A 22,911-nucleotide genomic window follows, 5' to 3' on the forward strand; every position below is an offset into this window, starting at 1 on the left:
CTGAATGCTCACTAGATGGTTGGCATGTGAATTATCATTTAATATCCACAACAGCCTTATGAGTTTAGCTATATTATTTTCTCCTTTGAGATTAAGAAGCTAGCCTTAGAAGAACTAATGCTCCCCCTGGTGAAGAGCTCGTATATGTTCAACCAACCAGTTGAGTCACTCAGTTCTGTCTGACTCTTTGCGACCCCATGGAATGCAGCACGCCAGGCTTCCCTGTCTATCACCAACTCCCAGAGCTTGCTCAAACTCATAGTATATGTTGGAGGCAGGCATAAAAGCTAGGTTTTACCTAACTTCATAAATCTTGCTTTTAAATATTATACAATTATGATTCTCATTGCTAAATTCTGCTTTTACAAAACTATAAATGAATTTACAAATTATATTAAACCCCAAGAAAACACAAGAGTACAGGCTCAGATGCAATATTAAATGCTTACTGTCCTTGCTGTAGGTAACTATACTTTGCCTTCACAGAATGTAAAAGAATAAATCCATTACCCAATGCCCATGTTGGACACCTTCCAATTTTTAAAAGGATGCTGCATAATCTCTTATAAAACTGCAATTCTAATATGAGTTATAAATCAAGCTTAACCACATAATAAAGTAATCATGGAAAAGTACAATTACATATGTAAATTCTTCTTGGGAAATTTTGCATTGCTGAAATTGCAATCTTTTAAGCTTTGCAAATAATAAAATGTAGTTTAAATCTTTTCTGAAAAGAGGCAGGATGTAAAGTCATCATTTCTTTTTTTTATGCCCTCATATTCATTGGTCTTTTAAAAAAAAATTATGACGTATTTCAAACACACAGGTAAGAATAAAGACTAACATAAAGAATGTTCATGTCTTAAGGAGTTAAGTATTAGATTCCACTGAAGGCCATGATTTCTAAAATAAGCATATTGTCAAAATAACATAGAAAAGATTCTCTCTAGTCTAATAGAGACTCCTGAACTCAAACAAATAGGCTGGAGCATATGGCAAATGTTTTTTAAAATCTTAAAAAAAAAAAAAAACCATTTTAAACAGAAGCCATTTATCTTCACTGGTGTTTACAAAATAAAAATTGACAATTTCAGTTTTAAACATATCACTGGGAAGTGTGGCCAATGGTCATTCCTCTGTGAGCCAAACACCATGGGTTAGAATATCTGCGTGTATCCTCAGAATGTATGAAAAGTTCTGACCACTGGCAGTTGTGACTGCTCTTACAGAAAAAGCATCGCAAATGGTACCTACCCAATAAGGTCAAGACACAGGCCAGAATCGCGATCAGCGCTCCGGTGCTGAGGCCAGCAGGGAGGACGTAGGCCTCAGCGTTGCAGGTCTGGGCGACCCCGTCTGCGTCACAGTCACAGACGCGGATGGTGAGGGTGTTGGTGCTGCTGAGTGAAGGCGACCCGCTGTCCACGATGAAGATTGGCAGGTAATAGACAGACTGCTCCTGTCTCCGGAAACCATTTCTCCTGGTGAGAATTGAGGCTGTGTTGTCTACAGTGAAGAGAGCAAAAGTATAGAATACAAGATTTCTGATGGACCCTGTCCTACCAAATTTCATCTGACTTAAAGTCACTCTCTTTAGCTTCTTTTGAGCCATATTTCCAAATACTGGTTCATTTGGATACATTTTTTAAAACTTACAACGTGCTACATGGTTAAGACCAAAGAAACAGTTATAAAGTAAAACTGAACAGAAAACTGTTTATACATCATTTATCATATTAAAAGTGTATACTAGATATAATTTTTACAATCTTAAATTTCAAACCATATGCTTATAGAAAGGGTAATAATGATTAACAGGTTAAATACTTTTTGCAATGTCATTGAAGAAATAGGTGAAATTTTCAATCCACCCTTTCTTTGACAATTTCTAAGCCCAATACAGAAACAAGTAGAATAAGCCACTCTTATTTTAATTAAAAAGAGTATGCAAAGATATTCAAAACAGAAATTGTTATATAATTTTTAAAAATCTATACGGTCCATAGCATTACCAAAACATCATGTATATAACATTTTATCAGTCATAAATTAGGCCATTTGAAATTAATTTATATTCAGTATTTTATTTCATCTAAACAATTAGTTACTGTGGAACTTTTAACAGTGGTAAGTCTGAATGACATAGCTGTATGATATAATTTTAATTTCTATATCAGAAATAGACTTTAAGTTACCTTACCTTAATTAATAAAGGAATTTCTGTGATTTTAAAATTTATAGCAATTAATTAAAATACAATGGAAAAGAGGGAATGCCAGGACCAGAATTTTATCTACTGTGCTTTAATATACAGTGTTATCAAAGAATTAACAATACTCTAATCAAAGAGCCAGCTGACATCTACTATCTCTAACAGCCCAGAAGAGCATACACTCATGAGACTGGAATTACAAATGTAGCAGGAAGAAAAGTGTTTGGTGTTCAGCTGGTAGGTTTCTATAAAAACAAATCTTTTATTTTAAAATGTATGAATTCAAGAGCGTTCATTTAAAAACACATGGAGTTGAAGGATATTATGTTGAGCATGTTTCTGTAACTTAACACACACACACACCTCTAGTCTGCCTCCCAACTGATCAGATGTTATACATATTTATGATTTGATACACAAAGGTTTTTCAAAGTTGTAGATTTGTAATCTAACGTGCCTGGCATCAAATAACACACACACACAACAAATTGGGGAGTACATGCTAAAATGTCCAATATCTGATATGTGATTTTTAAATTTATAGTAATGTTCCTATGATTGGGAAAGAGATCATAAAGTTCACCGTGTTCTCTATGTACCCTCTAAAACGCAAGCCAACATATGAACTGCTCTTCCTTCTTCCTGGTCCTTATGTTTTCCTCCAGGATTCCCATAAGCAAGGGCTTGACTTGGGAAAACCTTTTAATTGTGTGGCTGGATGAATTCCTGGAAAATCCAACCCTTTTCGTTCTGTGCTGGTCCACAATCATGGTGGTACTGGCTGATGACATGTGGGGGAAATATTTAAGGCCCTCTGAGGCCTAAACTCCCCTCTGTGCAAGTGCTGAGAATGGCCTTTTCCAACTATGATGAAGGCAGAGAGTCTGGGATTACCCACACAGAGAATGTGCTTCCTTTTATGTTGCTAACGGGAAAAGGCAGTATCCTCATTAAGCAGAGAGCAGCATCAGAAAAAATATTTTCAAGAATTTTTGAGGCCAAAGCTGAATTTTCTCCAGTAAAACAGTTGGTGGCTTCAGATAAAAGCACTTGCAACGTCCATTGTCTGAAAGCAAGTCTTTTTACTAAGTCAGATTGGACTAACACATTCTACATTTGGTTTTTCTGAAACTTGATTCACATATTAAAACTGAAAAATTACATTTTCTGTATTGTTGGGATATATACTCCTCTCTGGTGGCTCAGACAGGAAAGAATCTGCCTGTAATGTGAGAGACCTGGGTTCAATCCCTGGGTTGGGAATATCCCCTGGAGAAGGAAATGGCAATCCACTCCAGTATTCTTGCCTGGAGAGTCCCATGAAGAAAGAAGTCTAGCAGGCTATAATCCACGTGGTTGCAAAGAGTTGGACACAACTGAGCAACTAACACTTTGAACTTTTGATATCTCCTCTCTCTGTTTACACACACACACACACACACACATATCAAAGTTAGATAATAAATAGCAAGTTCTCATACTTCCTTGACAAGTTTTTATGATTGTCTATATACTATCTATTGGAGAAGGAAATAGCAACCCAGTCCAGTATTCTTGCCTGGAAAATTACATGGACAGAGGAGCCTGGCAGGCTATAGTCCATGGGATCACATAAGAATCAAACACAACTTAGTGACTAAATACACTATCTATATGGCTATAAGTGTGTGTGTGTTTATATAATTGAGCAAAACCAGAAACTAGCTACAGATGTTTGAAAACTATTTCTATAATGACCTTTATAAAACTGCTTTTCTTTGAAGCAGAGAAATGGGATTTGGAGTGACAGGGAATTCGTTATTCCTTTTAAATTCTGTATTTCTTTGCATTAAGAGTATATTGTTTCCATGGATTACTTTTATGCTAAAAATGAAACAGTAACTGATGTTGACACTGAAAATACTATGTCAAAGGTGATTTAGGTTGAAATGTGTTAAGTCCAATTACTTTTCTAATGTCTCAAGTTATGCCTAGGTAATATAATCCTTACTAAGGCATTTAGCTGACCCTCAACTGATTAGATACTCTGGATAAAGAGCTTTGTATACAAAAAGGAAGCAAATAGCCAGAAATAAAAGACAGAGATGAATCCATCTTCTCCCCTCTTTGGATTTAGGCCTAAAATGATTTAAGTAGCAGTTTCTTCTTCATGACAGAAAATCCATAGATAAAAATTACTTGAGGGGCTCATTTCCCTTTAATTAATGTCCTTGCTGTTATGAAAAAGAAAAAAAAAATCCCCATCAGCATTCCTGAGTGAGAAAAAGCCCTCTTGTTCAGAAAGCTCCTACCTGTTGCTTCCTCTGGTGACAACAGTTAAACCTTACCTTTGTTGTCTTTCAGTGAAAAGTTGTGGTTGTTCGTTGCATCCGTTGTTAAGCTGAAATAAAACTGGTGGCCGTTGGCTGGCTCATCTTTATCGACAGCACTGACTTTCTGGATAACCTAGGAATAGACAGTGTAAAGCATGACAGCATGCTGTGCGCTCTGTGTTCTAAGCAGAGAACAGAGCAGCTTAACACTGGTGATAAATACCATCCTGCGCAGTGAGCTGGGGAAGGGTCAGGAGTACTGAAATGAGGACTTCCCTGGTGGCTAAGATGGTAAAGAATCTGCCCACAATGTGGGAGACCTGGGTTTAGGGAAGATCCCCTGCAGAAGGAAATGGCAACCCACTCCAGTATTCTCACCTGGAAAACCCCATGAACAGAGAAGTCTGATGGGCTAGAGTCCACGGAATCGCAAAAAGTCAGACACAACTGAGTAACTAACATACATACAGATACGAATGCAATCTAAAAAGGGCTCTGAAAATCAACTCATGTTCTTTTCAAAATTCGTATTTGAACTGACTTTTGTGAACCTCAGAAATAGCTGGTTACCTTATCAGAAACATCACAAGACACTGGCAATATGGATAAGCAGACCAAACCACAAGGAGCTACTACTACCACTGCGAAGTTACTTCAGTCATGTCCGACTCTGTGCGACCCCATAGACGGCAGACCACCAGGCACCCCCGTCTACACTCCACTAAATTCATGGAACTTCAAAGTATGTAAGCCCCGCTGTGTAACGTGGGAAATGGCCCAATCGAGCTTCACATGCTATATTTCTCTTTAAAAAAGCCTAAGCCCTTAACATCTACCATGGCTTTTACAATGCTTACCTTTCTTCTGGAGGAATTTTTTCATCATCCCAATTAAACCAGAATTTGAAAGTTCCTTTAATATTAGTTTATGCTATACATCAAAGTGTTAGTTTTGCTGAAACATGCTGATGATATTTCATCTTAAAGCTGGCAGGATTTCAAAGGCAAGTACCACTGGGTATTTTTAAAGAAATCACGAACAAGGAGGCTGGTATTCTGAAGCCTCTTACCTGGCCTGGCTGGGCGTTTTCACAAACAGTGGTCTCATAGTCCATGGCAAACTCAGGGGCATTGTCATTGATGTCAAGGATAGTGATTGCTACGTAGCCTCTTCCCACTTGAGATGGATTCTCTAGTAAAGAGGAAAAGATTTTCTCATTTACAGGCACACCTAGTTCTATTGTACTTTGCTTTGAATGTGCTTTGTAGAGATTGTGTGTTCTACAAGTTGAAGGTGTATGCCAACTCTTTTTTTTTTTTGCACTCAGACAATTCATTCAGTGGATTTACATTTATATATATCAAAAAATAGTTTTGCGTAGCTTCAGAGTTCCAATACATTTTTTTGTCAACAACTCTGTTCAGAACACAGTTTATTAAAAAAATATTTTTTGAACCAAGGCTTATTTTGTCATCTCCAGATCTCCAGAGGAGAATGAATCTGATAAGAGGATTGGGTTATATCCTCTGGGTATATGAGTGAAGCACAAGACTGAGTCACAATCATGTCTTACCAAGTGATTGGGTACACCTATTAACAACTTTTAGGCTAGAGAAATCTATTCGAAATTCGTGCCATCATTTTCCCATTTCTAGTATGTTATTAATGCTTCTTTTTTCTTACTTCATTATTTTATTTTTTTAATTTTATACTTTTTTTATTTTATAAGGTGTATGCCAACTCTTCATCAAACATGTGCATCAGGCCCATTTCTGCAATAATACTGGCTCACCCACCTCATGTCTCTGTCGCATTTTGGTAATTCTCAAAATATTTCAAAACTTATATTTATTATGTGTTATGGTACAGATGATACCACCCTTATGGCAGAAAGTGAAGAAGAACTAAAGAGCCTCTTGATGAAAGTGAAAGAGGAGAGTGAAAAAGTTGGCTTAAAGCTCAACATTCAGAAAACTAAGATCATGGCATCTGGTCCCATCACTTCATGGCAGATAGATGGGGAAACAGTGGAAACAATGGCTGACTTTATTTTTCTGGGCTCCAAAATCACTGCAGATGGTGATTGCAGCCATCAAATTAAAAGACACTTACTCCTTGGAAGGAAAGTTATGACCAACCTAGAAAGCATATTCAAAAGCAGAGACATTACTTTGCCAACAAAGGTCCGTCTAGTTAAGGCTATGGTTTTTCCAGTGGTCATGTATGAATGTGACAGTTGGACTGTGAAGAAAGCTGAGCGCCAAAGAATTGATGCTTTTGAACTGTGGTGTTGGAGAAGACTGAGAGTTCCTTAGACTGCAAGGAAATCCAAGCACTCCATCCTAAAGGAGATCAGTCCTGGGTGTTCATTGCAAGGACTGATGTTGAAGCTGAAACTCCAATATTTGGCCACCTGATGTGAAGAGCTGACTCATCTGAAAAGACCCTGATGCTGGGAAAGACTGAAGGCAGGAGGAGAGGGGGATGACAGAGGGTGAGATGGCTGGATGGCATCACCGACTCGATGGACATGGGTTTGGGCAAACTCCAGGAGTTGGTGATGGACAGGGAGGCCTGGCGTGCTGCGGTTCATGGGGTCACAAAGAGTCAGACGCAACTGAGTGACTGAACTGAACTGAACTGATGGTGACCTCTGATGTTGCTAATATTCTTACATCTGAAGGTTCAGATGACAGCAGTCTTTAGCATTAAAATATTTCTTAAGGTGTCAGCATTGTTTCTCTAGACATAATGCTATTTATTGCACACCTTACAGAGTACTGATTAGTATAAGTGTCATATGCACTGAAAAACAAAACGTGACTCATCACTGTAATACTCACTTTAGTGCACGTGGCTGGCATTGAACCTGCAACCTCTGATCCCTGCTTGTGCTTAGACTAAAGCTATTACTCCAATGCCATCTTTCTTAAACTTATATTATGAACCATTAGAATCAATCAAAAATGTCTGCCTCTAAAGCACAAATCTAATAAGGAAATGACCATGTTTCATGTAAAATCTAGAATCATACATTGCAGATTTTAAAGGCAGCAAGAGAAATTCTGATCCAAATGTCATATACACACAGAGAGTGACAAAGAAGCCATGAATTTAAATATTATTCAATGTTAGAGCTCCTTTTGTATGAATATGTCTATAATATATACATATTACCTGTGTGTGTGTGTATATATATATACACACACATCATATTATAAACATGCATACAATGTATTTGTGCATTGTTCTCAAAGTTTTTCTCATCAAGGACCAAAATTAGTTTAATATGAGAATGCACAAACTTGAGTGTCTGGTTAGAGACCAGTTGACTATTTTTGTAAGCTCCTGGACTAACCCATGGCAGCATAGATGCAGCAATGAACTGTGACCACAAGACAAGAAGAAAGCGTCTAAGGGTAAATTAGGCCCATTATTTTATGGTAACTTCATTCCATTAACTTTCTAAGTATTAGCAAACCAAGTTAGAAAATGTAAATATATTTCACACCTTGAAACCAGGGAGTTTCACAATTTTACTGAATTCAAACAAGTATCTAGTAAAATTCAAGTTGAAATTATAAACTCATGGCAGCCCATTCTCCACTCTCAATGTCCTCCATCCTAATTTAATGTTAAACCTTACAACTTACGGCTCTCCATTGCAAGGACTGTGATATTGTGAACAGCGTTTGTCTCTCGATCCAAAGATTTGGCGGTTGTAATAACTCCACTGTTGGCATCGATATTGAAGTATCTCTCCAAATCTGTGTTTCTGTCAATTGAATACCTAATATTAAAAAAAAATAAAAAAGCACTTCAATATTTATGTCTGATTATAATTTGCTCTATTTATTTTGTTAATTGCACATCAAATCACCAAATTCTGCTGACTCCACGATCTGTCACATTAACATAGAATATGCCTAGTTTAAAACTGCATCAGTGTTCTAGTTGATTCATCATCTGCTTGTCAGTAACCTCTGCTTTTCTGTCCAACAGTGCAAAATAAAAACAATCATATAATTAGCATAATTATCTTCAAAGTAGATTTGAATATGCCATTATAAACTCTAAATAGTGGTTCCTAAGAAACATTTACAACATATTTTAGTATCCCTGTTCATGATTAGAGGTCCCTCTAAAATGACATGTATGTAGACAACTCACCCATTCACATGTACTGAGTAACATCTTGTGTTTTAATAACTCCAGCCTGATCGTAACCTTTCTTCTTTTTGTATCTCTTACTCAGGGACCACAGACATGTTTCAAAGCAGAACTGTGCACCGTGCAGAAAAGGGAGCCCTGGTACACTGTTGGTGGGAATGTAAATTGATACAACCACTAGAAAAAACAGTATGGAGGTTTCTTAAAAAAAAAAAAGAACCCACTCCTGGCCATATATATGGAGAAAATCACAATTTGATAAGATACGGATACCCGATATTCACTGCAGCACTATTTACAATAGCAAGACATGGAAGCAGCCTAAATGTCCATCAAAAGAGGAATGGATAAAGATGTGGTGCATACATTCAATAAAGTATTAATCAGCCATAGAAAAGGACAGAATAATGCCATTTGCAGCAACATGGATGAGCCTTAGAGATTGTAATACTGAGTGAAGTCAGATAGACAAATATCAAATGATACAGCTTATAATCTAAAAAAAGTATAAATGAACTTTTATAAAATAGAAGGTAGAGTCACAGATGTAGAAAACAAACTATGGTTACCAGGGGAAAAGCATGGAGGAATAAATTGAGACACTGGGATTGATATATACACAATATTATAAAATGGATAACTGAGTGCCGAAGAATTGATGCTTTTGAACTGTGGTATTGAAGAAGACTCTTGAGAGTCCCTTGGACTGCAAGGAGATCCAACCAGTCCATTCTGAAGGAGATCAGCCCTGGGATTTCTTTGGAAGGAATGATGCTGAAGCTGAAACTCCAGTACTTTGGCCACCTCATGCGAAGAGTTGACTCATTGGAAAAGACTCTGATGCTGGGAGGGATTGAGGGCAGGAGGAGAAGGGGACGACAGAGGATGAGATGGCTGGATGGCATCACTGACTCAATGGATGTGGGTCTCAGTGAACTCCGAGAGTTGGTGATGGACAGGGAGGCCTGGCGTGCTGCGATTCATGGGGTCGCAAAGAGTCAGACACGACTGAGCGACTGAACTGAACTGAATAAGGACCTACTATGTAGTACACGGAACTCTACTCAAAACTCTGTAATGGTCTACATGGGAAAAGGATCTAAAGAAAAAAAAAAATTGGATATATGTATAACTGAACCACTTTGCTATATATCTGAAACAACACTGTAAATCAACTATAATCCAATATAAAATAAAAATCTTTAAAAATACCTCAAATTACATAAACATTTTGGTGTGTTAAAGCCTTTTCTCAAAATATCTGCAATCCAAACGTTAGTGAAAAACTACTGCTCTACTTGTATTCTTATTCAATTATGCTTTTTTTTTTTGTTCCATATACAAAATTCACCCTTTTCTCATTAATGACTATCTTCAAATGCACTCACAGTCTTTCTACTTGGGTGAAATAAGGACTGTCATTTAAAAACAAATGAATGAACAAATAAACACACACCCAATTTCAGAAAGTATTCTACGTTTCCTGAGTACTTTATTGGTGACTATTAAATAGAATCATGTACTACTACTCAGCTCTATAACAAGATGCCAGGAACATAAAAAGGAAAGAGAAGACATCAAAAAATGTTAGCAAAAAATTGACCACAAACCAGCAAACATTACTGTCTTTAGGCAGCAACAGGTATTTGGGTATTCAGAATATTAGAAAGCTATCTAATGGATCCGTTTTGTGGATGGCATAGGAGACAAGATTACCAGCTAAGAGAGAAAGGAAAAGGTAGTTTGAGGAGGAGAGAGACAATTCCTTTTCTTAGAAGAGACCAAAAATACATATACTAGGGAGAGTATCAGAGAAGGCAGTGGCACCCCACTCCAGTACTCTTGCCTGGAGAATCCCAGGGGGGAGCCTGGTGGGCTGCCATCTATGGGGTCGCATAGAGTCGGCCACGACTGAAGTGACTTAGCAGCAGCAGGGAGAGTATAATGGAATAAGCTACACATTGTGGATTGCTCCTTTGAGACTTACGTCCATTAATTTAATGTGAAGCCAGTCATCCTATTTGTCTGTCTTGCTTGTCTGAAGATGTATGTAAAGGAGAGGGTTGGGTTTAGCCAGTTATCAACAATCAAAGGAGAAGAGGAGGATAGACTCAGATATCTACATAGGAGGAATGATAAAGAAGACCCACGGTCTCTAAACTTGTAAGAGGGAACTGAGGAAATAAGAGAAGGCAGACTGCCATGACATGGTAGCATCACCAAGCGGGAGGACTTTCTCAGGATCCAGAATTGCTGCAGTGGGAGGTAGTGGACAAGAGGGTAGATGCTTGAAGTAGATTTTCAACAGCAGCTCAGGTTAACAAGACAAGGGTATGTTCATAAGAATCTATGACAAAACTGGGGCAAAGAAACAGATCATTAAAGTCAAAAAGACTAAGAAAGTGAGAGGCCAGATACTAATCATCATGCCAAAAGTGATGGTAGAGAAAGACAAAATAATCTGAGTACTAAAAGACTCAACAAATCAGTGTGATTACTGTATATCTGGTGGTGGATAGCAACAGGAAAGGTTTTGAATCAAGTGTGGTGATGCATTCTGCCAAGAGCTGGGAGTTTGGAAGGGAAAAGACAACTACTTTGCAAATGGTAATGGCAGTACAAAGGGTACTCACCCTCACCTCCAGGATCTGTGCTACATGAAACATGAGAGGAAAACTGCATCTCAACTGAATGTCCTTATACCCTCTACTTACCATCTATTTATTGCAGCTAAGTGTCAAATCAAGACATTCTATTTAACCTGTCTGTCCTATCTGCTGACCTCAAGAACATTTTTCCTTGGGTTTGGATCCTTTTCTATGTATAAAGCTTTACTGGCAGTACTGTTTATAATAGCCAGGACATGGAAGTAACCTAGATGTCCATCAGCAGATGAATGGATAAGAAAGCTGTAAGCTGTGGTACATATACACAATGGAGTATTACTCAGCCATTAAAAAGAATACATTTGAATCAGTTCTAATGAGGTGGATGAAACTGGAGCCTATTATACAGAGTGAAGTAAGCCAGAAGGAAAAACATCAATACAGTATACTAACGCATATATATGGAATTTAGAAAGATGGTAACAATAACCCAGTGTACGAGACAGCAAATGAGACACTGATGTATAGAACAGTCTTATGGACTCTGTGGGAGAGGGAGAGGGTGGGAAGATTTGGGAGAATGACATTGAAACATGTAAAATATCATGTAAGAAACGAATTGCCAGTCCAGGTTCGATGCACGATACTGGATGCTTGGGGCTAGTGCACTGGGACGACCCAGAGGGATGGTATGGGGAGGGAGGAGGGAGGAGGGTTCAGGATGGGGAACACATGTATACCTGTGGTGGATTCATTTTGATATATGGCGAAACTAATACAATTATGTAAAGTTTAAAAATAAAATAAAATTAGAAAAAAAAAAAGCTTTACTGGACTCAAAAACATGTGTTTTTCATTAAAAAAAAAAAATTCTTCCATTTGTGTCGATTTCTTTTTGGGCCTCCATTCTGTCAAATCCATTGTTGCTTTCTCTCTTCTTACTTTCTATGTCATCCAAGTTTCCCACAATTGACCACTGACACGTCCTTAAAACACATTCTCCTTTTACCTTTATTAATATCATGTATTCTTTGGTTTTCTCCTACATTACTGCCTGCCCTTTTCAGGACCTCAGTTGGTTTACCCTCTCCTCCGTGATCTTTAATTACTTCCCCCAAAACCTTTCCCACACATCCCCTTCTCTTTGAAAAAAAACATTTTTCCTTCCATCTTATATGGCCCTGTAGATTAAGTCAATTCTATAATTTTGATGACCTGTACATTTATATAAAAATCTCCTTGGCCAACCAGACTTACTGAATTACTTGCTTAGTAGAAGCAGACATAAATAAACAATGTGAACTGAAATGTGACATTCTCAGACTGCTTTTCTGTCTCCTAAGGTCTCCCACATCACCTCCTCCCTCCCTCTTTACCACCTGAGCAAATGACATCACCTGTCACGTGGATGCTCAAGCTAAAAACATAGATTTGTTTCTCTCTCTTGTCCCTGCGTCAATTTGTCAGGATCTACTCTCAAGTGCAGTCATTCCAAGCTACCACATACGAGCTTAGATTCTGCATTATTCTACTTTTTATCAGCGTACCTCCATTCTTACCGTCTCCAATCTACTTTCCACACAACGGCCATGCAAACAAGAACAGACAAATTTTCTGTTACATAGAAAAGCCAGATCTTCTCTGAAATGTTGCTTTAGTCAAACCAGTTTATGCCATTATTTCATATTATTAATATATTCTCTCTATATATACCTGTGACCATATACACATATATTATATATCTAATTCAATGATAATAGAATAATTAATATTGTTTGACAAAAGAATATAACTTAATATCCATGCATCAATGGAGTCAATACTAAAAACCCTGAATTGTTCATTTTTTTTTTTCAGTCAACTGTGGTAATGTTAGCATATTCAGGAACAAAGTAACTTCTAGATTCTTACAAAGCAAAAAGGCCTTGAACTTGCCACCTAGCTCTCTAAATAAGTTCATGTAATTCCTCACAGACTAAAGTTAATAACTAAAACATCTGGCTCTATTATCAATAGTCTCAAAGCTTCCCAGGTTTAGAATAAAGGACATTAAACTCAAGAATTCATTTAATATGTAAAATATCTCCAATTTCTGTTCACCTCACAGAAAAACCCCTAAATCTTTCAGGAACAGAGTTACCACCTATGCCTCTATAAGTTTGGAAAGAATGGATACTAGAGTTTCTATTATCCAAATATTAATCATTTCTAAATCATAAATTCTGTAGCTTCCACTTATAACTGTGTGGTAGCTCTAGTTTTAACTCGCATCTGTTGTTGTTATTTAGTTGCTCAGTCATACCCTACTCTTCGACCAGATGAACTGTAGCCACCATGCTCCTCTGTCCGTGGGACTTCACCAGGCAAGAATACTGAAGTGGGTTGCCATTTCCTTCTCCAGGGGATCTTCTCTACCCAGGGATCAAACCCACATCTTCTGCATTGGCCAGTGGATTCTTTACCACTGACCCACCAGGGAAGCCCTGTAACTCTCATTTAGCTCTCACTAAATAGCCATACACACACACACACACACACACACACACACACACAAATATATATGGTATTTGATAATTTGTGAATCATTTGGATATTCTTATGTCTCCCTTTCACTCATTCACATATTCAGCAATTAATCTGGAGAATGTGCCTGTGATACTCTACTTCAGGAAATATGGTATATAAGCAAAATATTTTGAAAGACAGCAATTTAAAAGAAGTATTCAGGAGGAAACCAACAAATTGCTGTGCTCAAGTAAGATGAAGGGAACGAGGGCAAGAGTGGGGAACAGAAAGAGGAATTAACTTGAGAAGAGATGGAGGACTCTGGCAGGGACCAGGAAGAGACAAAGAATAGTTATTCTACTTCTTAACCACAAGGACTTGGGATCCCCAGCATTAAAGGGGCCCCTAGTTTCTACCAGCCCCTCTGGATATGCAAAAAGCAGGAGTTTCTGTATGAGACATTAGTTAATGATAAAGTTACCTAAGGGGAAAAAAAAATTCCTTAACCAAGAGAAATACAATATAGCACTTTTTAGAGTGAGTGGTACAAATTGTCTCTGAATAAGTCTGGGAGGGCTGAGTGAGGCCAAGAGAGAAAAAAACACTCTGAAGAAGTTCAGAGCCGCACGCTCTTTGTAGCTCCGGATCTACTGGTTTGGGGACAGAGAAATACAATTGCCAATTAGAGGCTGAACGGGAAAGGAAAGGACTGGTGTTTCTCTAATCATGACCCAAAGTTATCTTTAATGCAACTTCTGCTGCAGTTAGTGCTGACTGCACGTTCACAATGATCCTTCTAGTTTCTATAAATTACAGCCGAAAATACTTGACCTCCTTCACTGGAGGTTGGAGCGACCAATTAAAGAGATCGCTTCCATATTTTTGCAGCACCAGCAGTTAAGGTTGTGCTCTCTGTATTTATTATGCAGACGCCTCAAAAATCTCAATATCCAGTTTCAATCCTTTTCCTGAGATTTCATAAACTACCCCAAATACCGGCAACATCTTCTGTTAAAGGTCAGTATACCCAAAAGCAGATTCATTAACTTTTCCCCCAATAGTCCCTCCCCCTAAATAGACTAAGAATTTAAAATATATACATTGTTTCCTAATCCTCAAACAGCTATGTAAGGTCATGTAACACACTTTCACTTGCATGCCTAATGTTCACCTGCCCTTAATTCTTATTCATAGAAACCTGGTTATGTCAGAGGCAGGCATGTGTCCAGCTGAAAAACTACACTAGCTAGCCGCCCTGTAGATGCAGTATCCTTACATCTGTGGGCTGACCATGGCTCAGACAGTAATGAATCTGCCAGCAATGCAAGAGATCCAGGTTCGATCCCTAGGTAGGGAAGATCCCCTAGAGAAGGGAATAGCTACCCACTCTGGTATTCTTGCCCGGAGAATTCCATGGACTCTTAGCAAATGAGATGCAAAAGAATATTTACAGGTTGGGCATCATTCCAAAACTCCTTTAAGGATAGGAGACAACTGCTAATTCACCTGGCATTTGATTTTGCCCCTTCCCCTCTATCTCACCTGGGATACGAACACACTAGAGAGCAATCCAAAAAGCATCTTGTAAATACAAGGTGATGAGTGCCTGGTATAAAAGGCCAAACCCTTGATGACATTATCCTGCCTATTTGTCATTCTTTGATTGCCTGGTACCAGACTTCTCATTGATACGTCATTAGTGTTAAGCTTTGTTCCTACCAGCCAAACACAATTTCTAAGGCAAGCAGGTACCATTACTGCTGTAGTTAAGGACTGGACTTTAGAGCCAAGATTTAGAACGGTGTTTGTCTGCGCCATCTTTCCAGTAAGTACCATATTGCCTGTAGATGAGCTGTTAGTCTCTGCTACCTACATTTCTAGAATTCAGCTTTACATTATTTTTGTCCACTGCTCTACCTAAAATTCTAAGATAGCCACACTGATGTATTAATGGAATAAATGACAATATAGCGTGTATCTCCATTTCGGTGACTTTCCTCGTGTAGGTCCTTCTTTACTCTGATCTTTCCTCCTTCCAGTTATTGCGCTCCTACTATTCCTTGATGAAAATCCTCAGGCAGTAAAGCACCAAGCCACCCCAATTACTGGATTGGCCAAATGCTCATTCAGGTTTTTCTGTAAGATGTTACAGAAAACCCAAACAAACTTTTGGGCCAACCCAATACTTTAGAAATCGCGCCTTTTTAAGGTTTGTGGTATATATGACTCAGGAATTTCACTACAAGCTCTCTGTGCTATTTATATATGCCGCCATGAACCACAGACTGGGCATTTAAAAGGTAATATTTATAGCCAGGACCCTGCCACAAACCTATTGTATCAAGTTGGACTTTTCATTCACCATTTGTATTCTTTATCTGCAAAATGAGAATATTTTAAAAAATGGTTTCTCATTTCCAGATTTAACATTGGAATTTTTTTCTAAGTTTTTGCTAAGATCTCTCCTCCTGCTAGATAGCAAGTGGGCTGGGGTTGTGTCTTCTATATCTGAATATCCCCAGTGTTCTGCACATCTGCGACAATATCAATCCTAAAAAATGCCTGTAGTTATCGGTGCTGCTGTTCAATAAGCTATGGAGATCAATTAAAATGGTCCTCTCCGTATTCACAAGCAGCACGCTGGTCACCCAGCTATTGAGATGCACGTTGATAGTCACAAAGGGAATATGGAGGTGAGCAGGCTGGATGAGCACAAAGGCTTCCGTGCTACTCCCTGGGGGGAAAAGGTAACATAATAAATAGGCATCGACAAATCTGATCAATAGAAATAATTGAATCGTTTGAATTGAAGCCTTAATCTCTTAATTTACGCATGCATGTGTGTGTGTGTGCTGCTGCCAGCAATGTACAGGTTTTGATACAGAACCTGCTAAAATCTTAGAACCACATTTTCTAACTGTGTGACTGGAGTCATGTTTGTTTATAAACTGTGGAATGTTAATGCTTGCCTTCTAGGGCTTTAATTATTTCAAGATAAGTTGTTGTTGAGTTCAGTACTTAGCAATGCCACTGTTTGCAGCCTCCTCCCCATTTTCTAACAAAGGTAACTCAGTTTTCCTTCAGGAATTTCAACCATCTCAATTTCACGCAACCTTGATGGGCCTCACAATGAAGAGGTCCAGGACTTCCTGGGTAAGAGGACACGTGTCCTAAGACAGGACCCCCCATAAAAACTTTCTTAAACAGAGCCATGAGGGGAAAAAAAGCAGCCAATGTCTCATCCTCTGTCACATTCATAAGAGACTGTCCGCGCATTCTTGCTACTCATATTTATAAAGAAACCTTCCTCCTCTCTTTTCGAAAGACTGGCTGTTCAACTTTCCCTTTAATTCTGTGAGAAATTCACATGTAATTTAGATTAAAATAATATGTACAAATATATGCATGTATACAAGCCACTGAAAATACAGTGAATTATTCAAACACCCAACCTGTGCTCAGACTAGTCACACTACACACTGTAATATCTGATACTACCTTATCACCTTTTATCAGAGGGAATATCAAAAGAGCCTGCTGGTGAGTATTATTATGATCCTTGAACATAAATACAACTCTAGTTCTGTATTTGGATTGTTAGAAATGCCCAAAATGAGCCCCATTACTTTTTTTCTTAAGCTGCGGTATAGTTGCTTTACAATATTATGCTCATCTGCTGTACAATGAAATGTATACATGTATCCCTCTTCCTCTGGGACCCCCCCTCCCACCCACTCATCATCCCCCCAGCCAGGTCATCACAGAGGGCTGGGCTGAGCTGTACAGCAGCACCCCACTAGCTATCTATTTTACACATGGCAGTGCACACACGTCAATCCCAATCTCCCAATTCATGCCCCTGCCCTGTCATCCATTTCTCCTTAATCACACTTGTTTGCATCTGATCTTTGTAATATCATGTTTCAATTCATTGGCTATTTTAGGCAGAGGGATTTTGGGCTTGCTGAACTGCCTGCAGCAATAAGTGCTCGTTTCATAGTATAGCATTAGACTCTAAGGATATAGCTACCTAAAACATGGACTTCCCAGGTGGGCCAGTGGTAAAGAATCCACCTGCCAATGCAAGGAGACACAGGTTTGATCCCTGGGTTGGGAAGATCCCCTGGAGAAGGGAATGGCAACCCACTCCAGTATTCTTGCCTGGAGAATCCTATGGACAGAGGAGCCTGGTGAGCAGTCCTAAAGACTCAGGAATAACTGAGTACACACACAAATGCATACCTCAAACACAAATAGACCTTACATAATATTTTTGGCTTGTCCAAATCCTGCCACCCCTCGAAGTGCAGCTTAGGCTATCAATCCTTCAAATGAAGTCTCATGTTCAGTGAACTTGGAGTGATTAGTATTTTTCTCACAATTAGCCCTGTGAAAGCTCTGGTACTTTCCCCACCATGTACTGTTTAACTTCTATGGAATCTTATTTCTTCAACAAGATTGTAAGTTCCTTTAGGTCAGAGGAAATGTTTTATTCATCTGTGATTTTTTGTATTTTTCCAGTGTCGTGCACAAAGCAGGTTCTTAATGTATGTGATTCATTGATCAGTCTGTGAATGCTGACATGAAGAATTAATAGTCCATTAGACACTACACTGCTCTTACAGTTTTTCCCATGTTACTGATGAGAAACGCAGAAGCGAAGCTTTTACTATTCCGAAAAATGATCAGAATCAGCAGAACACAAATCAGTCTTTCTGAGTTCAGTAGATAAAGCCTGATATTTGGTACTTGGGGCCAAAATTTACAAGAAATGGTAAGCCACTACATAAAAACAAAACGTCAGAAACATTCTGGCCCTCGATTACCCACTTGTGTTTTCCAAATTTCTCTTTTTTTCCTAAGTAATCTCAATCACCTAATGTCCAGTTCTGGCTTAGTTTTCATATCAGGAAAGAGGAAACAAAGTATGCACGCAATGGTGGGCCGGGGAAGCCCTCTGGATGCTGTGCAAGCTGTAACAGACATAGCAATCCACAAAGCTGCTGTACTGTAGCCAATCACTGGGCTCCGGGCTCATTTAGTCTTTCACCCTGTTGTTACTATATGGCTGGATGGCATCACTGACTCGATGGACGTGAGTTTGAGTGAACTCCGGGAGTTTGTGATGGACAGGGAGGCCTGGCGTGCTGCGATTCATGGGGTCACAAAGAGTCGGACACGACTGAGTGACTGAACTGAACTGAAACAGTTAGAATGGTAAGTTTTCAGTAGTAACATAGATGCCCTGATATTCTTTTAAGGAAAGGGCAGAGCTTTTAAGTTGTTAAATTACTTGAGTTGAGTTCAGTCGCTCAGTCGTGTCTGACTCTTCGCAACCCTATGAATCGCAGCACGCCAGGCCTCCCTGTCCATCACCAGCTACTGGAGTTCACTCAGACTCACGTCCATCGAGTCAGTGATGCCATCCAGCCATCTCATCCTCTGTTGTCCCCTTCTCCTCCTGCCCCCAATCCCTCCCAGCATCAGAGTCTTTTCCAATGAGTCAACTCTTCGCATGAGGTGGCCAGAGTACTGGAGTTTCAGCTTCAGCATCATTTCCTCCAAAGAAATCCCAGGGCTGATCTCCTTCAGAATGCACTGGTTGGATCTCCTTGCAGTCCAAGGGACTCTCAAGAGTCTTCTCCAACACCACAGTTCAAAAGCATCAATTCTTCGGTGCTCAGCCTTCTTCACAGTCCAACTCTCACATCCATACATGACCACAGGAAAAACCATAGCCTTGACTAGACGAACCTTTGTTGGCAAAGTAATGTCTCTGCTTTTGAATATGCTATCTAGGTTGGTCATAACTTTCCTTCCAAGGAGTAAGCGTCTTTTAATTTCATGGCTGCAGTCACCGTCTGTAGTGATTTTAGAGCCCAGAAAAATAAAGTCTGACACTGTTTCCACTGTTTCCCCATCTATTTCCGATGAAGTGATGGGACCAGATGCCATGATCTTCGTTTTCTGAATGTTGAGCTTTAAGCCAACTTTTTCACTCTCCACTTTCACTTTCATCAAGAGGCTTTTGAGTTCCTCTTCACTTTCTGCCATAAGGGTGGTGTCATCTGCATATCTGAGGTTATTGATATTTCTCCCGGCAATCTTGATTCCAGCTTGTGTTTCTTCCAGTCCAGCATTTCTCATGATGTACTCTGCATAGAAGTTAAATAAGCAGGGTGACAATATACAGCCTTGACGTACTCCTTTTCCTATTTGGAACCAGTCTGTTGTTCCATGTCCAGTTCTAACTGTTGCTTCCTGATCTGCATATAGGTTTCTCAAGAGGTAGATCAGGCGATCTGGTATTCCCATCTCTTGAAGAATTTTCCACAGTTTATTGTGATCCATACAGTCAAAGGCTTTGGCATAGTCAATATAGCACAAATAGATGTTTTTCTGGAACTCTCTTGCTTTTTCCATGATCCATTGGATGTTGGCAATTTGATCTCTGGTTCCTCTGCCTTTTCTAAAACCAACTTGAACATCTGGAAGTTCACGGTTCACATATTGCTGAAGCCTGGCTTGGAGAATTTTGAGCATTACTTTACTAGTGTGTGAGATGAGTGCAATTGTGTGGTAATTTGAGCATTCTTTGGCATTGCCTTTCTTTGGGATTGGAATGAAAACTGACCTTTTCCAGTCCTGTGGCCACTGCTGAGTTTTCCAAATTTGCTGGCATATTGAGTGCAGCACTTTCACAGCATCATCTTTCAGGATTTGAAAGAGCTCCACTGGAATTCCATCACCTCCACTAGCTTTGTTCGTAGTGATGCTTTCTAAGGCCCACTTGACTTCACATTCCAGGATGTCTGCCTCTAGGTCAGTGATCACACCATCGTGATTATCTGGGTCATGAAGATCTTTTTTGTACAGTTCTTCTGTGTATTCTTGCCATCTCTTCTTAATATCTTCTGCTTCTGTTAGGTCCATCCCATTTCTGTCCTTTATCGAGCCCGTCTTTGCATGAAATGTTCCCTTGGTATCTCTACTTTTCTTGAAGAGATCTCTAGTCTTTCCCATTCTGTTGTTTTCCTCTATTTCTTTGCATTGATCGCTGAAGAAGGCTTTCTTATCTCTTCTTGCTATTCTTTGGAACTCTGCATTCAGATGTTTATATCTTTCCTTTGCTCCTTTGCTTTTCACTTCTCTTCTTTTCACAGATATTTGTAAGGCCTCCCCAGACAGCCATTTCGCTTTTTTGCATTTCTTTTCCATGAGGATGGTCTTTTCCATGAGGATCCCTGTCTCCTGTACAATGTCACGAACCTCATTCCATAGTTCATCAGGCACTCTATCTATCAGATCTAGGCCCTTAAATCTATTTCTCACTTCCACTGTATAATCATAAGGGATTTGATTTAGGTCATACCTGTATGGTCTAGTAGTTTTCTCTACTTTCTTCAATTTAAGTCTGAATTTCACAATAAGGAGTTCATGATCTGAGCCACAGTCAGCTCCTGGTCTTGTTTTTGCTGACTGTATAGAGCTTCTCCATCTTTGGCTGCAAAGAATATAATCAATCTGATTTCGGTGTTGACCATCTGGTGATATCCATGTGTAGAGTCTTCTCTTGTGTAGTTGGAAGAGGGTGTTTGTTATGATCAGTGCATTTTCTTGGCAAAACTCTATTAGTCTTTGCCCTGCTTCATTCCGTATTCCTAGGCCAAATCTGCCTGTTACTCCAGGTGTTTCTTGACTTCCTACTTTTGCATTCAAGTCCCCTATAATGAAAAGGACATCTTTTTTGGGTGTTAGTTCTAAAAGGTCTTGTAGGTCTTCATAGAACCATTCAACTTCAGCTTCTTCAGCATTACTGGTTGGGGCATTAGTGGAGTAGGTTAAAAAAAAAAATGCTGGGTAAGGCATGGATCATACGGGAAAAAGACCTCCATTTACTTGATGGAGGCAGGTGAATGCATTTCTTTTTAGAATTCTAATTTCTTGCCCCATATATCAGAAAATATTCCAAACATAAACAGCATATGCTATATTTCAGTATCACACTACAAAGAATGTCAATGAATTCAAACACTAATTATCCACTTTCCCATACTCTTTTACAATTCAAATATTATCTGGCCTAATGTTAAACAATTATGAGGAAACAAATCCTGCTTTTCCATTCCTCTGAGAACTACAATATCACTAAAGGTACAGGAGCACAAAGTTCACAATTGTAAGAGTCTCCAGCTTCCATCTCAACCTGGAGATTCACTTTTCCTAGGATCTCAGCAGACTGTGGAATCCACTCGTCCACTGGCATCTGCAGAAGAGCTTATATTTTGATAATTACTTGAGTGCCCAATGCAAATATATGTTTATGTCCATTAAACAACTATGTAATATTTACTACAATATCTTGGAAAATATGTGAATACAACACAACCTTCAGTAGATTGCCAATATAGTTCCTTGTAAAATACGTCTCCCTTCATTGACTTTACTGACCTTGAAATAAAAATGGCATGAAAACAATAAACTATAATAATAGTAATGTGCAGGGATACTACTTCCTAATATTTCAGTAATGATTGACAGTTTAAAAGCATCAGTTACTTTCCCTCTCCCTTAATGTTCAAAATCTTTGGGGTAGGGCAAGGACTGCAAGTGCTGCTTTTCCTTTTTATTGGGTTATATGGAAATCTCCCCTAAAGGCACTCGGCAAACAGCAGAAGAAAACCAATCTTCTAGAGAATATTATTTCTAGAAGTTCCCCTCAACTCGCTCAACTATACAATGAGGAGACTGGCCTCTTAAAGACTATCATAAATGGACCAGGAGAAAGAAATATGTGAGAGAGATGTCCAGAAATAAATAAGCTATGAGGGATTGCGCTGACATTAAAAAAAAAAGGAGTAAGGCAAAGCAATGTTGCAAGAATATGTGCATAAATCTAAGTCAAATTACTTTTCAAAAAGCAAAAGATATATTCACAGGCACCCACAAAATAACATTTAATTCAACATTTAATTCAACTTTGAACAAAATGCTTATTTGTGAGATTTAGAGATTAGAAAAGGATGTAAGAAGCACTGACCTAAACTTTCAGGATCACCTTTATTAGTTTTAAGAAACTAAAAATGAGGTAAAAATGCAGTGC

The 22,911-nt window shown here is 38.9% G+C and overlaps 1 protein-coding gene across 2 annotated transcripts in view; it reads right to left on the reverse strand.

Moving 5' to 3' along the window:
* CDH7 (cadherin 7) overlaps positions 1–22,911 on the reverse strand; it is a 149,974-nt gene that overhangs the window by 15,015 nt on the left and 112,048 nt on the right. For both annotated transcript variants that reach the window (XM_005223999.5, NM_001192904.1), the window contains 4 exons: positions 8,181–8,317; positions 5,597–5,718; positions 4,543–4,660; positions 1,258–1,509 (listed from right to left, as the gene is read on the reverse strand). In XM_005223999.5, coding sequence (XP_005224056.1) covers positions 1,258–1,509; positions 4,543–4,660; positions 5,597–5,718; positions 8,181–8,317 — 629 coding nt within the window. The remainder of the gene's footprint in view (positions 1–1,257; positions 1,510–4,542; positions 4,661–5,596; positions 5,719–8,180; positions 8,318–22,911) is intronic.

Source organism: Bos taurus, chromosome 24 (genome assembly GCF_002263795.3).
Source record: "Bos taurus isolate L1 Dominette 01449 registration number 42190680 breed Hereford chromosome 24, ARS-UCD2.0, whole genome shotgun sequence".
NCBI lineage: Eukaryota > Metazoa > Chordata > Mammalia > Artiodactyla > Bovidae > Bos > Bos taurus.